Consider the following 16,416-nt stretch of genomic DNA (forward strand, 5'->3'; position numbering starts at 1 on the left):
TGGATTGGAAGACTAGAACCAGGTAAAACACAATGTAAAACTACAGAATATGGTTCACCAATATAAGCCAATGGCAGTACACTGGAGCTGCGAAAAATAAACAGTAGTGAAGTAGATAGGATAACCAATTTCATTCTTGGGTCTCTTGACCACAAATCCCAGATTAGTATTTGCAAGTCAAAATTGTGAATCACAAATATATCATTCAAGGATGTGAAACATGATTCAAAACAAATACAGTTCAAAACTGGTTAAAAATTATATCATCTTAAAACAAAACCATATCCAATACAGTTGGGAAAAACCAAAAGAGCAACATAAACTAGAACTTGCAAAGTGCCAAGAGTACTAACAAAACAAATATATCATAAGCAAAACAAAATGATGCCCCAATTTCGATACCGGAATCGCCAAGTGAAACCATTCTAATGTCATAATCATAATTGTGTAATGGGAAAAACAGAGCTAAAGCCCTCAGTCACCCTTTTTCCTGAAAGAGCAGCCCTCGGTGAGGCGAGCACGTCCACCAGTTGGCTGGCATAACACAGTCTGGCAGTTACCGCAAACCACCACAGTTTGGGAGTGGCTAAAAACAGTTGTGCTGCAATCCAACAAAACCAACATTGCACAATTTAACATACAAATCCACACCAAAATAACAAATTCCTAAGTTCAGGGCAATCTTTTAGGATTCCCAGGACTCCTAAAAGCTAATTCACATGTTGGAAAAACAGTTCCTAAAAGATTCATAAGAATAAACCAAACATACGTCACATTTCCGGGAATCTTAGCAGATTCCTAATCAAACCAATACAGGGAATCCTAAATTCCCAGGCATAACATTAATGTAAACAAACTATTAATCAAAAATAGGAAAAATAACAAAATTACTTACATGTTGAAACAGCCTTGGCATTTCACATCCTAAAACAAAAAGCCAAAAAAGAAAAGAAAAAGAGAGACAGAGTCAGAACCTAAAGTAACTAGTTCAATAAAACTGCCACACATAAATAAAAATACTATATGAGTCGGAATTAGTACCATGAAAAATGAGTTGGGCGACTGAACAAGACGCTTAAGCTTGTGCTTCCTTTTCTCGAGCTCCGCCGGAGGGTTCAGCAAATCAATATCGTTCTGAAGAACCTGATCTCCCACAAAATTTTCATGTTTTTAATAACAAAAACAAAAAACCCATTTCACTAAAACGAAAATCCAAGCTATTCCTATCATCTAGAACATAATAAAAACAATATCAAAGTAAACAGAGAACAAAGTTTTTGGATCTGAAAATTATAGAAAAGCAAGAAAGAAAAACAAATGAAGGTGTTGAAGATGATGAAGAAGACGGGTTGAAGTGACTGACCATTTTGGAAGAAGCTTCGAGGAGAGAACTCGAGACACAGTGGAAAGAGCCGTATTCACAGTATTGCTGCTGCGGATATGGCGAGCAAAGAGTAGAGAGGAGAAACCCTAATAAAGGGTTTGATATATATAAAGCCCAAATGGGTTTCTCTCAGCCGTCCGATTAGTCTCCTTTACATCTTGGCCCCTCACCTTCTTTTCGTATTTAAAGTGTTGTCCACCCAAAACGGCGACGTATCGGTTCTGCCCAGCCACCCATAAATAACCAAACACAACAAAATAAAAAAAATTTGAAATTGTGAAATCGATTTTCGACGTTAATATAATTTTGTCTAAATTTGACATATTTTTATTATTATGGTATTAGCGGGTAGGTGTTTTATTTATTTTTGAATTAGGAAAATATTTAGAATGTGCATCGTGAATTATAAAAATTTTGTGATGAATAACCTTGTGTGAGAATAATCTACTCATTGATATGAATATGATAATTTCAACACTAATTTTTTTTAATCTATGAATATGGACATTTCAGATTAGTTTCAAACAAAATAATTTAGTTTAAGGCGTATATTTACTCTCTTTTTTTTTTTTTTTTTTAAGAAAGTATATTTACTAATTTGTCATGGTTTATGATTAATAGTTGAAGTTGCCAATAATTTTAAACTTAACCCAAACAAATAAATATATAGACCAAATAACTCAAGCTGAAAGGGAAAAAATCTAGTAATTTATTCCTAGCTCTAGTAAGGCCATTTCATTAAGTTTGATAAGAAATGCTCCCTATAAAGCCCTCTCACTAACTCACTTATAATCCCCCCGTCCTTATCACAACTCGAGGACTACAATATCACACAAATAGCATATAAGAACATACTTCTCATCACATACAGTGTTCAATTGTTAGATGCATATTTAAATATATGTTAAATTGTTGGGCTTATATATATATATATATATATATATATATATATGTAATTTTAACTTATATTATAGGCTGTATAATAATTGCTATTTATGAATATTATCAACTAAACTAACTGAAACCCACAATATATGAATTCAAATTCATGTGGTAAAATGAAAGCTTTGGGATAAAAAAAAAAAAAAAATTTAGAGTTTTTTTGTTGTCCAAATGGAGAATAGGAAATCTTGTTAATTTACATGGAAAATAGGAAACCTTGTTAATTTACATTTACATTCTTATCAACCGTCATAGTCTTATTAACTACCACCCAAATTAGACTCTCAATTTATAGTCTGTTTGGATTGAGGGAGAGAGAGAGAGAGTAGAACAAAGTAAAGTAGATTTGATCCAAAATTAACCTATTTTCAGCCAAGTTTACTATACTCCCCTTCACTCCCTCTCCATCCCCTCAATCCAAACGGCCCTAAAGTTTTGCACTTTCTGTGCACTGCACTGCACTTTCTGTAAATAGCATATCAAAGTCACAATTACAAGTACTTTTTACCGCATAGCATCTTCCCCAATAAATGGAGTCTCACTTCATACAATCAACCAACCACTACAAAATTCCCAATCTTCAATTGGGAAATAATTCTATCAATCAAATACATGATAAACCGAAATAAAATATTCAACACAAAAGTAAGCATTCAATACTTTGTCCTTCATGGTAAAATTCAAATACTTTTTTTTATCAATCTGTTAGTAAATTTATAACCAAAATTACATAACTCCTGGAAAAGAAGAAACAATGCCTAGAAATCCTGGTGAATGGAAAAACAGTATATGAGCATGCTGCAGAAAGCTTGGGACACATGAAGTCTAACATACAAAAATAAATCAAATTCTGCAATACAGTAATTTTGAATGAATCGAGTCACTAAAAAGAATTACAAAATCGATTTTTTGGTGAATTGTGTCCCGTATATATCTGTATAACACAACAATATGTGCTAATGCATACGAAGTTCGAGCCAATGACAAATAAATCTCACCCTTCAAGTTCAAGATACCCGATCCTAGCAACATTATTTGTGTTCTAACTCCAGTAATTGTTTGAATATTAACTTAAGAGACCTTATTCTTGTCATCATCATCTTCATAATGGAACAATCCTCACCATTTGTCAACTCTACGGTCAGCGTGTCAAAAGCAATAATCATTGAACGAAGCTGCATACTTCTTCATTCCAGATTCAGACTCTTTTTCATGCTCTCGTAAACCATGTAAGTAATACTTGCAGAAGGAACGACTTTCAGCAGATTCGGGAATATTCCTTTGTAGAACCCCCTCAACCCTTCATGTTGAAAGGTTCTCCTAAATACATCAGCCATCCCTTGATAAGGAGTATCTGCATTAGATTGCTGAGCTTGCATTCTGGAAACCAGTAGCAAAATTAACCTCATATTAGAGAGACTAAAATAAATAAAAGTTCACGCAAGACTAGATCAACAACCAAGAAAGTGATATAATTATAATTTACCTTGTCCTGACAACCTGCAATGGATAAACGCATGTTGCTCCAAGAGCCCCTGATATTGTCCCACATCCCAATTGCACAACAGGACCTGCTTCAACTGGAAAGCTAACAAAGTTCAATATACAACATAAAGGCAGGTCTGGAACAAAACACACAATGGAAGCAAGGTTGATGAGAAGAAGATAGCTATTTAAGATACTAGGACCTTACCATCATCCTGAAGAATATACTTCTTGGACAAATCTTTCAAGGTTTCATATGCAGCAAGATCGATGCCAGCATAAGGTACAATCCCAAGAAGGGACGGAACAATGCCCCTATAGAATGCCCGGGGTCCCTCTTGTACCCATATATCCCGTGACAGTTTTCTAAGACTAGGAACTCTTCCACCTTCAAAAGAACATGTTTGTATTCGAGTTTTTACAAGATCCATCGGATAAATAGAAGCCTGTGCCACAGCACCAGCTAAACCACCAGCAAATAGGCGTCCGCTAGTGCCAATATCAGCCTTATGTTCTTCCCCTTTAAAATCCGCAACAAAACCTTTCAGTAATTCATACATGTAGAACCTGATGGCACTTTCAGGGGCCACCTTCATCACATTTAGCCCATTGCCTCGAAAGAATCCCAAGAAGCCACCTTCTCTCAATATCTCCCTTACAGCTGGCATAATGCGAGCCCGTGTTGTTTGTACTTGCAAAACAACCTTTAGACGATCAAGAGGAGCAGTAGCTGTACGGGATGTTGCTCCTGCTACTCCACCAGCAATAAGATATCTACTTGCATGAATATGCTTACTGATGCCCTCTGGGATTACAGTCTGTTCCCCAATATCAACAAGACATACCCTCTCTAAATACTGATAAATGTTCTCAATGGTTGCCTCATGAGGGTAGAGCAGAAGAAAATCTCTCCATTCTTCAAATGTAATAACCCCATTGTTATCCTTATCAACACGCTCAACAAAACGGGCAAGCTCTTCATCATCAATTTCAATCCCTACAAAAGAGAGACTGGTGTGGCTTATAGAATGAAACAACATGTTAAAAAAAAAAAATCTAGCCTGACTGCCTGACTACACTTTGATTTTAAGTGCACATATATAAAAATATACATTAACAGATAAAAAGGATGCTGAAATGATTGTACAAAACAAAATGCAACCCATATGGATTGCAGACCTGTCACTCAAGCTTTAAGCATTTAATGTTAGAAACACGAGGGGAGAGGGGGGGGAGAGGAAGGAAATTTATGCAGTTTTCCAGAAGATTTCGGAAGAGAAAAATGAGTTGGAATGGAAGACATAAACATGATGCAGCTACTTTGTTCTTAATGAATTCAAATAACTGCACATGTGCACCTATAAAGAAGGTAATTTGTCAGCCATTTGAATATTTTTCTAGGAAAAAGATTCAATAAATTAAAAGCAATCCAGCCCTTGTTATTCACCAAGAAAGGATATTATTACTAACACAAAAATACTATAATTCCTTATTACACACAAATAGTTTATTTTATTTTATTTTTAATAAGTACGGACCGATAGTTCTCTACAGTCTACATGCAGTCATGAAGAGGAGCAGTTTTCTCATATTCCATGTGCATTTTTTACTTATCAATACATTTGTACAAAACTATTGTTCAAAAGGATATGAATGTGTGTTCAAATTATGGTTTCCAAACAAATTTTACCGCAATTGCCAATGAGCTCTAACTCAACTAGCACCTCCTCCTCCCCTTATAAGTTCTAGGTGGAAGGTGAGGTCATGGGTTCAAAACCTATTGAGTGTGTGTGTAACGTACCAATCAATAAATAACTGCTTGAACGTTAAAGAGGTCTTAATTGAGATGGTGGTTATGCAAACTTGACTGTAGAACAGTCATATAGACATTCTCATAAACTGCCTAAAAAGAAGTAGGTGAACTAAATTTCCATTTGCAATGCCCAATAACCCTTATTAAAATGGTAACATTGTTGTATGCATGAACAAAAATTACTTCACAAATCAGCAGAAGCATAAAAAGACCATCCAGTACAAATAATCAGAGCACGGATTTACCTGCCCTAAGAAGTGCATCCAAGAGCTCTTCAGGCGTAATGCAACCATTATGTTCAACATCAATGGCTTGAAAAATATGGTAAAGCTCAAGCTCCTTATCGTCCATGTACCGCCTAAACTCTTGGTAATCAACACGCCCATCTTTATTGGAGTCGCACACGTTTAACAAATCCTTAGCATACTTATACTCGGCGGGTATTTGGAGAGCAGAAAGGCCAGTCTCAATCAGGGTATAGTCCAAATAGCCAGCATTGGTAGTGTCAAAGAAATTAAAGAGACTTCTGATTCTCACATCCCTCTCTTCCTTAGTCTCTCTCAGTGCCAACAACACATGATCCATCGAAACCGGCCCCGGTTTCTTAACAGGATTGCAGCACTCTTTGTTTGGCTTTGTTTCCATTCTACACAACCTAACATAACACACACTAAATCACTCACACACAAAACCCCCCAAACAAAAATGACCCTTTTGATTTTTATGATTCTTAGACCTTTTTAAATGCACTAACACATCAGATACAGACCCAAATGGATTATGGGTCTAATCACAACCTTAGATTCAGCCCACTTTTTTTTTTTTTTTTGTGCAAAGTACTAAAGATTGAAGTAACTATAAATTCTAAAGGCGATCGAATCTGATTATATATATAGTATACGATGAAAAATAAAGAGGGAAAAAAAATTTAAGGTTAGGGGGGTCGTGTGAGTGAAATTCAACACGGAAAAGGACTGGAACAAAAAAGCAAATGTGAAAAGAAGGAAAAGAATGGGTTTACCGTGGAAACGAAGACGAAGAAGATTCAAGGAAGAAATACCCACGTGTGACTCCACTTTGAATTGGTCATTTTCGCCGGCTATGGAGGAAATCGCCGGCGAGAGAATGAGAATGAGAGCGAGAGAGAGACACACAGAAAGTTAGAGAGAGAGAGATTTTTTCTATTTTTTCTTTGTTGCTTTTTTTTTTTTTTTTTGGGTTTTTGGGAAAAATAGTAATAATGATAAAAATGTGATTGTGATCAATCGGACAATGTGAGACAGAAAAGGAAGGGTTGCAGCAGGGGATATATAAATATAATAATATACTTTTTTCTTTCTTTCTTACATTTTGATTTTTTTTTTTTATTTATATAAATATATTTTTCATTTTTGAATTAAATTTGAAATTTGTAGAAATAAATTTGGTACGCATATTCTTTTTGATGTCCGTAATAGCGTGAGTTCTGCGGCCACGTTGCCAACCCATTAAGTAAAAGATTCGATTAGACTTCGAATTTTAATTGCGGGTTGACTGGGACTCCAGTACTTTTTAGGGTTTAGGCCCTGCGTAACAGCCCAGCCCATTGGAATCCTCTCACCTACTTAACCCCAACTAGGAAAATTAATATTATCTTTCATGGTTTCGTTACTGTGATGGTCGTGTTTTCAATGGTGATATTCAAGTTTCAAATCTCATTTTACTTATCTATCGAATTATGAAATAGAATAAAATTGACGTCTGGTTTCATGAGTTTATGTATTGATTTACTACTTACTCGAAAATACACGTATAATTTACTACGTACTTGCATAATGGTTTAAAATAGTTATTTTTAACTTCAAATGGTTGATTTAGTAGTTTTTAATAATCCATTTCGTGGAATGCAAATTTAATAACCCTAAATATCCGCCATATATATAATTATATATACACGCCCACTTTTAAAATGCAAATTTTCTAGAATTTCTAGAATCCCACCTTTTTTTTTTAAATGCAATTTTTCTAGAATTTCTAGAATCCCACTTTCTTTTTTTTTTTTCTTTTTTTTCAAGTACAACTTTTGTAAACACCCCATCCACTCGCAAGAGACTAAGCATTTTTAGACTTGTTGAAGTGACTCAGGAGTTTATTCAGTAGTACAATGACATGGCCTTTTACTTTTTCTCTTCCTGGTCATCATGTAAAAGAGAAACTTGAAATTGAATACTTCCAATATCACAGTTTTATAACCAGTGTTTGAAGCCCACCAATTGGGCAAGTGGACTGAGTATAACCTTGTCAGCTTTTTAATGGGCTATATAAGAAAAAGAAGAATCCAAGTCATTGCTTGGTACGTAGGTCTATTTTACTATAGGGTTTGCGTAATAGAGAGGCTAAATGGAAACAACTTTATACAATCTTTGTGTTCAAACAAGACCAAATTTACAGTTCGGAGAATGGTAAACAATACAAGCGTGTATAAAGGGTCATTCAGAACAAAATATTTCATGAGCCAAGTTTCAGTTCCCAGTTACCAATTGCAGTCCAAGCCTTTCAAAGAGTTGGCAAAGCATTTCTACTTTGAACGAGAAATAGGGGAATAATGGACTAAGGGGACACATCAATCTATACTATTAAACTGCATAATCAGAGTGTATTTTACATTGAAAACTGTTAATATACACTATTACACTGGCATAATCATTGCCGAAGCTTAATCTAAGGATGCCTTTGCTGCATTTTGCTTTTGCTCCCTTTGCTGATGAAGTTTTGTTGCTTCTTTTGCTTCCTGAGATGCAGCCTGCAAACTCTTTTGGGACTCCCAACATATTTCTAGAAACCTCACCTACATAATTCCCTGGTGTTTTTTTTTCCTTCGTTGATGCTAACTCTAAGCAAGCCTGGTTATCAATGACGTTAACTCTAAGCAAGCCTAGTTGTCAATTCCTACGCCATCGATCTTTATTTTCCTGTTCTTTAATTATAGTGTTGAAGTGTTCTGGTTTACCCAGTGTCACACCTCCAGGCTTGATGTTGTTGTGCTGCCTTCTAAACAAAGGGGGAGGACTCTTCCAAGAAACATCCCTCGAAGCCTTCGTGTCACAACAAGATATTTGTGATGATGGCTTGTCAAATTCACAATTAGATATATCAACGAACAAATATGGGATCAAAATAAGGGAAAATACCTGCCAAAACTATGAATAGGAGTCATAACCAAAGATGAGAGGGATAAAAAAAACCAAACAAATGGCATGTAAAACCACATTTACAGCAAAAGAAAGGCAGAGGTGGAAGAAATGATAAACATCAAGGAGGGAAAGCAAGCTGGCCCAACCAACCCAAAATATGAAGACCTAAAATTACAGATGAAATCTGTCATTGAAAAAAAAAAAAAAAAAAGATCGAAAGAAAGAAATATTAACACAAAATTGACAAGGGTGTGGCAAGTCAACCAGAGAGATAAACTACAAGATACAGTATCTTTTTTTTTGGGGGGGGGGGGGGGGGGGGGGGGGTAACACAAGAAAATACCTGCAGTAGAAGTGACTCCAGCAGCAGTAATCTGCCTCCAGAACTCTGCCCGTTTGCAATGAATCTCAGCCTGAGAAGTCAGCACAGTTGATTCTTCAGAAAGACATTTGAAGAGGCCTCAACTTGTGAATGGTAATATAGCTTCCACTATCTCAACAATTATTCATTTTGAAGTCACTGAATTAAAGCAGCCCTTACGCTTGCCTTTTCTTGCTCTGGAGTATACATTTGTTTCAAATGCGTTCAAGATCTTCAGGAACTGAAACATCTGGAATTAATTTATCTTCCTTAAGTATTTTACACGAAAGTTCTGACCATTATTTTTAAACCTGAGGAAAGAAAAATTCAAAAGGAAAAAAGCACATAATTTTTAACTATCTTAGTTTAGAGTTGCTAAACAAAGCACAAAGAAAATTAATGAAAGCTCTCCAAATATTATGGGCTTCAGCAAGTATAAGAAACTCTATAGCTTGTCTTGCAGGATCATCAATTTCTATTTTAAGGAAGGAATTTGAGCGAATGTAGAAAAACAATATATAAACAAATTAAAATCCATTTATACTAGCCACAAGAGTACCCCATTTTCAGTCATATCATAGAATTCTATGACACTATTTGTTGCTGCTGCTCTCAGAAACTTATTTTCACAAAAGTAGTTCTAAGGGCTCTGTTCTTATATAATTTTGTTCCATCTAGGCGACAAGTACCCATTTTCTAAAAGTAGGAAGAAGGACGTAAGGATGTCTCAAAGTTTTAAGCAATATTTGAAATTAATACTTGATCCCCCCGTCACCCCCAAAAGTAATTAAATTAGGCACTTGAGATTGATAACAATAAGTTAGAATTACAGTTGAACGTACTATCATGTATAAGACCTCAGTCAAGAAGGGGAAAATATATATATATATATATATATATATATATATTAGTCAATGTATAAGACCTCAGTGCCCAAAGGAGGGTAGGCACTAAATCCTAATTTTAGAGATATCAATGTCCAATCTCATTATATTATTAGTCAAAGTTCATTGTATTACCCTAATCCAAGTTCATTGTAGCCATTTGGGGCATTCTACTATAGACATCTGCCTTTAAGGCCGAACTTAATCACTTATGTTTTTTCTCTCTCATTTTCTCTTACTTCTTCCTAATCCTTTCTTATTTTAACATTGTATCATAGCTATATGGCTGGTCTTTTCTAACACTTGAAAGTCTGAAACCAACATTTACTTCTAGGGAATCCATTCTGCTGTTTTTAGATTCCCATTCTTTCTTGTACATAATTTTTTGTTTTTCTCTGTTGCTTGTACATATCTTCTTTGCCTACTTCATTTCTTTGATGGAGTAGTTTTTTAATACAACTTTTCTTACCTATCAAAAAAAAAAAAAAAAAAAAAAAAATCTGTGTTCTTAGCACGTTTGTCCAACTGCACCACTCCAAAAGCTTCTTCTAATGCCAAATAAACTATTTTTCCAGTTTATTGATTTCCTACAAGGTTATTCAAATGAATCAAATACCGTCCTCTATCAAATTTTACTAAGGAGGCGAGCAAATTTATATACAGGGACTTCATGCACATTCAAAATCTTAAAACAGAAAAGAATAAGCACCATTTTCAGCAAGTGAAAGATTACCTCAAAATCTAGATCCATGGCTTACACAGCACGCAGAATGACTGTGAAAGGTTGGCATGTTCCCATGGCTACCTTTGACTTTCTCACACTTAGATTGTTCCCTTGAAATTTCCTAAATAGTGGCAACTCCTTGTATGCACTGCTGATTGGTTCCCACACACAGCTTGAACAAAGTGTTTGCAGGAACACCAGAAGGAATGAGTTTTCTTTGAGGTTTTAGAACTGGGGATGGAAGCAAACTCAGCTGGAGTATATTATGGCCTAAGTTATACTCATATTCATTGATACACTCCCTAGTTCTGAAGAAATCCAAGAATCAGACTGATGTAAGAAAACACAGTTTCCAAAGAAAAAAAGAGCAAAATTTGTAAAGATGAAGCTGAAGTACCATTACAGATTCTAAACAAGATACGGATGGATCAGACAGTCTCGTTACTTTTCTGAGCTTGAAGTTTCTGTTTGGCTGCTCAGAAAAACTGTGGAAAAGAAAAGCAGTTACAGATTCTAAACAACCTCATGCTTGATGTTGTTCTGGTTTCTCAAATGGTCAGCAGAATTCACCATGCTAATTATTCGTATTACACTCAGTTGAACAGAGCCAAACATTTCCTCAAATCCCAATGCAAAATCTAAGTTTCTTTTCTTTTTTTTTTTCTTTTGATGTCTTTCTACATTTTCTTAGCAACCAAACATATCATAAATGAAAGACTGACTGACAAAAATAAAAACAATTAAGCATTTTCTTTCTATTCAGTATATCTCTATAAGAAAAAGATGAATCCTGTAAGTAACGACCCTTCATCACTGCTTGATAAGTAGGTATATTACTGTAGTGTTGAGTAATGCAGGGGCTAATGGAAACAACTATATACAATCATTGTGTTCAAAGTTCAAACAAGACCAAAAGCACAGGTCAGAGAACGGTTTGCATGTGTGTATAAGCGAGTAATTTAGAACAAATTCTTTCATGAGCTATATTCAGTTACCAACCTTGCAAAAAGTTGGTTAGCGTTTCTACCTTGAAAGAGAAAAGGGGGAAAGGACTAAGGAGACTCATCAATCTACACTATCATACAGCATAATCTACATATATAAACACCATTGTTGTATTTTACATCGAGAATGGTTAATATACAATCACTGCCGAAGCTTAATCCTTGCCATCTCTAAGGCTGCCTTGGCTGCATTACGCTTTTGCTCCCTTTGATGACAAAGTTTTGTTGCCTCTTCTGCTTCCTGAGATGCAGTCTGCAAACTCTTTTGAGACTCCAACATATCCCTAGAAACATCACCTACACGAGTCTCTAGCTCCTTAGTCTCAGCCTCACAACTAGACAATTGATTCTCAATTCGAAGAAGCAACTCTTTGACACAGGAAGCCTCTTCACGAAGTGAGTGAAGACGCTGATTGGAGTCTGTAAATGCGGTCATTATTTCATCGTGGATGCGAGAAATATCATCATACCTTACTTTCTCACTATGGTACCGCTCCATCAACTCTTGAAAAGAATGTTCGTTGTTGATAGACTGCTCTATATCAGCAAATGATGATGCACAGGCAATGAACTCCTTCACACGCTCTTGAAAAGGTGTATAATTAACTAATAGACGATCCAAAACGATAAAAGTAGATTCCACCACCTGTGTCATGGACTCATGTTCAAGCGGATTCATTGATTCAAGATGGGTAAGAAGCTGATTTTGAACATGCAACACTGTCTGCTCAAGCACATCCACGTTTAAAGTTGTTACACTGCCTTTTAGCAAAGCAGGAGGACTCTTGGGGATTGACAATTCACTCGAAGACTGAGTGTCATGACAAGATATTTGTGATGATGTCTCATCAAATTCAACAATTGAAGGGCTATGATGCAGGTCAGCAGAGCCTTCACAATTGGACACATCTTTATCTCGAGGAACAAATATGGAATCAAAATTAGGGAAAACACCTGCCAAAAATATGAATCAGAGTCACAACCAAAGATGAAAGAGGGAAAAAAACCAAACAAATGGAATGTAATCTGTATTTACCGCAAGAGAGAGGCCGAGGTGGAAGAACTAATAAACATCGAGGAGGAGGGAAAGCAAGCCGGCCCAACCAACCCAGAATATGAAGTCCTAAAATTTGACTTATACAATCTGTCACTGGAAGAAAAAATATATATATTAACAGATAACTGATAAGGGCAAGCAGCAAGTTAGCAAGAATAAAGCAAGAGAAACATAAACTATAAAGATACAGTGGGGGAGGGGGGGGGGGGTGTTGGGTTGGGCAGTAACTGTAGGATACATAGCAAATGTGTACATACGCAAGAAAATACCTTCAGTATAAGTGTCTCCAGCAGCAGTAATCTGCCTCCAGAACTCAGCCTGTCCGCAATGAATCTCAGCCTGAGATGTCAGATGGGTAGTTAGGAGTGATTTCTTCATAATGGAACTCAACTCAACCTCCAGCACAACTAGGTCTTGGAGATTTGAAGAGTCCTCAACTCGTGATGGATCAATATACTTTGTAGATGTTAAATTCTCTGCAGTCTCATCATGTTCACTCCTCTCTATGACAGGCTCTTGATCTTTCTCAAAATGTTCATGTACAGCCACAGAAGTTGGGAGATGTTGAGGATTTTCCATCTCTAGTGAATCAAACTTCCTCTTTAAATTATTAATACTCAAATCACCCATTTTAGTGACTAACTCATGGCTTGTTGAAGTAGAATCTACAGATATGCCATGTTTGCTTTCATCTACAAGATCATTAATTGTGGTAATTTCTTGGGTATCCTCCCATTGAAGGAAATGACAAGCTCCTTGTCCCTGTTTCAAAGCCACAATCCATTAATCAGATATCAACTAGTATGTGAAAGAATGGCATTTTAAAATGCTCTATAGGGAGGATACACAAAATGAACAGAGGCTGCTCTCCTAAAATGCTGCCATTGGATCTATATCTTTTCAAGTTTCTTAGTTTATTTTTATCTGTATTGGTTTAAGGACAAGGTGTTGTATAAGTAGTTGGAACTAAGCAAGACCCACTTACAGATGGATGTTTGGCACATTATATTTAACAATATTAACGCCAACAATGAAATAAGCAAAGGACCATGCAATATAAATGCATCATGGATACTGAGAAAATTTATATCACAAAATATCACTACATGCTTAATCACCCATCTCATATGAATTTGCATTACATGCCTCAATTTGTTGGTGATTCAACGGTAGTGATTGTTAAATGGAAAATCCAACTGTGAGTTCAACAAGTATATACTTTTCTTCTATACATGTTAATAAGTCACACTCAATCAGGTATTGCAAGAAGCAATAACCATGCCAACAAAAGCAGATACCAAACCGCGGAGTGCTAGGCCAGCAGTTCTTAAGTTAATGAAATACAATCAAATGGTTCAATTAACCTAAGCAATTGATATTCCATGAAAAGTACCAAATTACCAATCAGAAACATAGACCATCAAAGAAACCAGGTTTATGAACCCATGTTTTCATAGCAATACAACACAAATTAGTGACTTTTGTTGAAGTTGGTGAGCTTACTCACTGGTTCTATATCTATCACAACTGGGAAAAGAGTTCATACAATCAAAATCAACATTAGGTACAAAGCCTAAAACAATTTGTGCATGCCATATATATCAAGAAGCCAGAAATTATAGCTGCAATAAACTAGATTATCTACAAGAAATATTGAATGAGGGCAGGTACACCTTGGGGACTCTGCAGACAAAGTAGCCCCGACCAGCATTGGGACCACTTGTCATCATATCCCATGCACAGGGCCCAGCTCGACAAAAACACGTTTTGGCTCCACCATTTGTTTTGACTTCGTCACACCACTTAAAGAACTTACATTTGGTACCCTGTTAAAAACGTGACAAACAAAAAGAACATTAACAGAAATCGAAACCCGAAAGTACCCAGATCAAAAAAAGTATCGAAATTGATGATCGTATATGATGTTCTGACATTAACACCAGAGCAAGTGTAGAACTTCCTGCCGGGGTTCTTGTCGGTTTGAGCAACCCGAATGAGACAGTACCGGCCACAACGGCAGCGAAGGAGGGGGAGATCAAGCGCTCTGGTGGGGCTGGGAGTGGAAGTGGACGGCTCAGATTTGCTGGGTGGGGTTTTGAAGGGACAATATATAGCCCAGTGACCTTGCTGATGGCAGCGGAAGCATGTGTCTCCTTGCATTCTCTGTGCAAGTGAAAGGCTTTGTTGGTGTTGTTGATGCTGAGGCTGAGGCTGAGGGGTCACAGTCACACTCCCATGGCTAAGGAATTGGTGTTGCTGATGCTGAGAGTGATAATGGGGTAATAATGGAGTAGTAGTAGTAGTAGTAGAAGCAGCAGCAACAGAGCTTGAACCATGGAACTCGGTTTCAGACATCATGAATTTTTTGAATTTCGATTCTGAGAAAACGAAATGAATATGAAAAGAAAGTTGAAAGCAGGAGGCAGGACTCACTCGTCAGCTTATTACCACTGTCTTTTTCTCTCTCTCTCTCTCTTTTAACCAGAGGAATTGGCCACGTTCCGGTCCAAAGCAACACTATCTTACTAGCTAAGGTGAGAGAAAAAAAAAAAAAAAAAAAATCTAGAGTATATTTGGATACCGCTTATTGTTAAAAGTTGAAAATTGAAAATGCTGTAACAAAAAATTATTAAATATGTGAATAGAATAAAAAATTATTAAATATGTGAATAGAACAAAAAATTATTAAATATGTGAATAGTACCGTAAAACTTGGTTTTAAAATTTTTTATAAAAAAAAAAAAAATTACTTGTTGATTCCGTGGGTTCATAAACAGTACATGAGACCTGTAAAAAAACGTTGGATGCTGGATGTGGACGCGCTATCCAAACAATCACCTAGTCACCATTTTCAACTCTTGCAATAGGGAAAGTCACCCGTTTACAGAGTAAGTCTCTTCTACTATAACAATTTCCACAATTTTGGCCATAATTAGCTAGGGGTGTCAATGTTCGACCCAACCCGTGAACACGACACGAACTCGACACGGGTTTTTTCGGGTTAGGGTTGGGCCTTAATGGGTTTGGGTCATAAACGGGTCGACCCGAAAGCGACACGATAAGAAACGAGTTATAAACGGGTCAACCCGCGTAACCCGCAATAGACACGTTTGACACGCCAATTTATTTGTGTTAACTTGAAATGACCCACTTAACACAACTCGTTTAACTTATATAACAAATAAATATTTATTTTATTTTAGATTTGTCAAATACCTTTTATATCCAACATATATTTTAAATTTAAAAAGAAAAATGAGTAATTATAAAAATTTACAAAGGATATAAGTGGAAATTGAAACTTTATTAACCCTAGAACTACTAATACTTTTTTTTTTGGCATAGAACTTACACAAATAAAATTGAATGTGCTTGTGGAAGATGTTATGAATTTGGACATCAACAAAGAATCTATGGATGATAACCGTGGTCATAGTCAGGATTAGTCTACTGTTTGCTCAAATTCTTTCAATATTGATACATAGCATTTGACGAGTTCCAGGAATATTATATTTTTGTTGAACTATGTTATTTTGTTTTGGTGAAACTTTGTTATTTTGAATTTGGGCTGAAGTGTATGCACTTCTTT

The 16,416-nt window shown here is 36.1% G+C and overlaps 3 protein-coding genes across 6 annotated transcripts; all 3 read right to left on the reverse strand.

Annotated features, from left to right (window-relative positions):
• Nucleotides 1-224: 224 nt before the first annotated feature.
• On the reverse strand, nucleotides 225-1,530 carry LOC126714475 (40S ribosomal protein S27-2-like). The gene is made up of 4 exons (XM_050414636.1): nucleotides 1,364-1,530; nucleotides 1,042-1,143; nucleotides 896-924; nucleotides 225-601 (listed from the first exon to the last, which is right to left on the reverse strand). The coding sequence occupies exons 1-4, from the start codon at nucleotides 1,364-1,366 to the stop codon at nucleotides 475-477; spliced, it is 261 nt and encodes an 86-aa protein (XP_050270593.1). The 5' UTR covers nucleotides 1,367-1,530; the 3' UTR covers nucleotides 225-474.
• Nucleotides 1,531-3,152: 1,622 nt separating this feature from the next.
• LOC126714476 (calcium-dependent mitochondrial ATP-magnesium/phosphate carrier protein 2-like) lies at nucleotides 3,153-6,839 on the reverse strand. 3 transcript variants are annotated; one of them, XM_050414638.1, is made up of 5 exons: nucleotides 6,646-6,837; nucleotides 5,870-6,279; nucleotides 4,020-4,808; nucleotides 3,813-3,906; nucleotides 3,153-3,706 (listed from the first exon to the last, which is right to left on the reverse strand). In XM_050414638.1, exons 2-5 carry the CDS (start codon nucleotides 6,267-6,269, stop codon nucleotides 3,514-3,516), a joined length of 1,476 nt encoding a protein of 491 aa, XP_050270595.1. In that variant the 5' UTR covers nucleotides 6,270-6,279; nucleotides 6,646-6,837; the 3' UTR covers nucleotides 3,153-3,513. The 3 variants fall into 3 exon arrangements, with proteins under 3 accessions (XP_050270595.1, XP_050270594.1, XP_050270596.1); XM_050414637.1 differs by having other exon boundaries at nucleotides 5,870-6,504; XM_050414639.1 differs by having other exon boundaries at nucleotides 3,813-3,914; nucleotides 5,870-6,839.
• Nucleotides 6,840-11,615: 4,776 nt separating this feature from the next.
• On the reverse strand, nucleotides 11,616-15,289 carry LOC126714478 (uncharacterized). 2 transcript variants are annotated; one of them, XM_050414641.1, is made up of 5 exons: nucleotides 14,760-15,289; nucleotides 14,501-14,653; nucleotides 13,097-13,589; nucleotides 12,807-12,914; nucleotides 11,616-12,724 (listed from the first exon to the last, which is right to left on the reverse strand). In XM_050414641.1, the coding sequence occupies exons 1-5, from the start codon at nucleotides 15,183-15,185 to the stop codon at nucleotides 11,913-11,915; spliced, it is 1,992 nt and encodes a 663-aa protein (XP_050270598.1). In that variant the 5' UTR covers nucleotides 15,186-15,289; the 3' UTR covers nucleotides 11,616-11,912. The 2 variants fall into 2 exon arrangements, with proteins under 2 accessions (XP_050270598.1, XP_050270597.1); XM_050414640.1 differs by having other exon boundaries at nucleotides 12,807-12,920; nucleotides 14,760-15,288.
• Between the last annotated feature and the right edge of the window lie 1,127 nt (nucleotides 15,290-16,416).

The sequence above is a fragment of the Quercus robur genome, chromosome 2 (assembly GCF_932294415.1).
Source record: "Quercus robur chromosome 2, dhQueRobu3.1, whole genome shotgun sequence".
NCBI classification, from domain to species: domain Eukaryota; kingdom Viridiplantae; phylum Streptophyta; class Magnoliopsida; order Fagales; family Fagaceae; genus Quercus; species Quercus robur.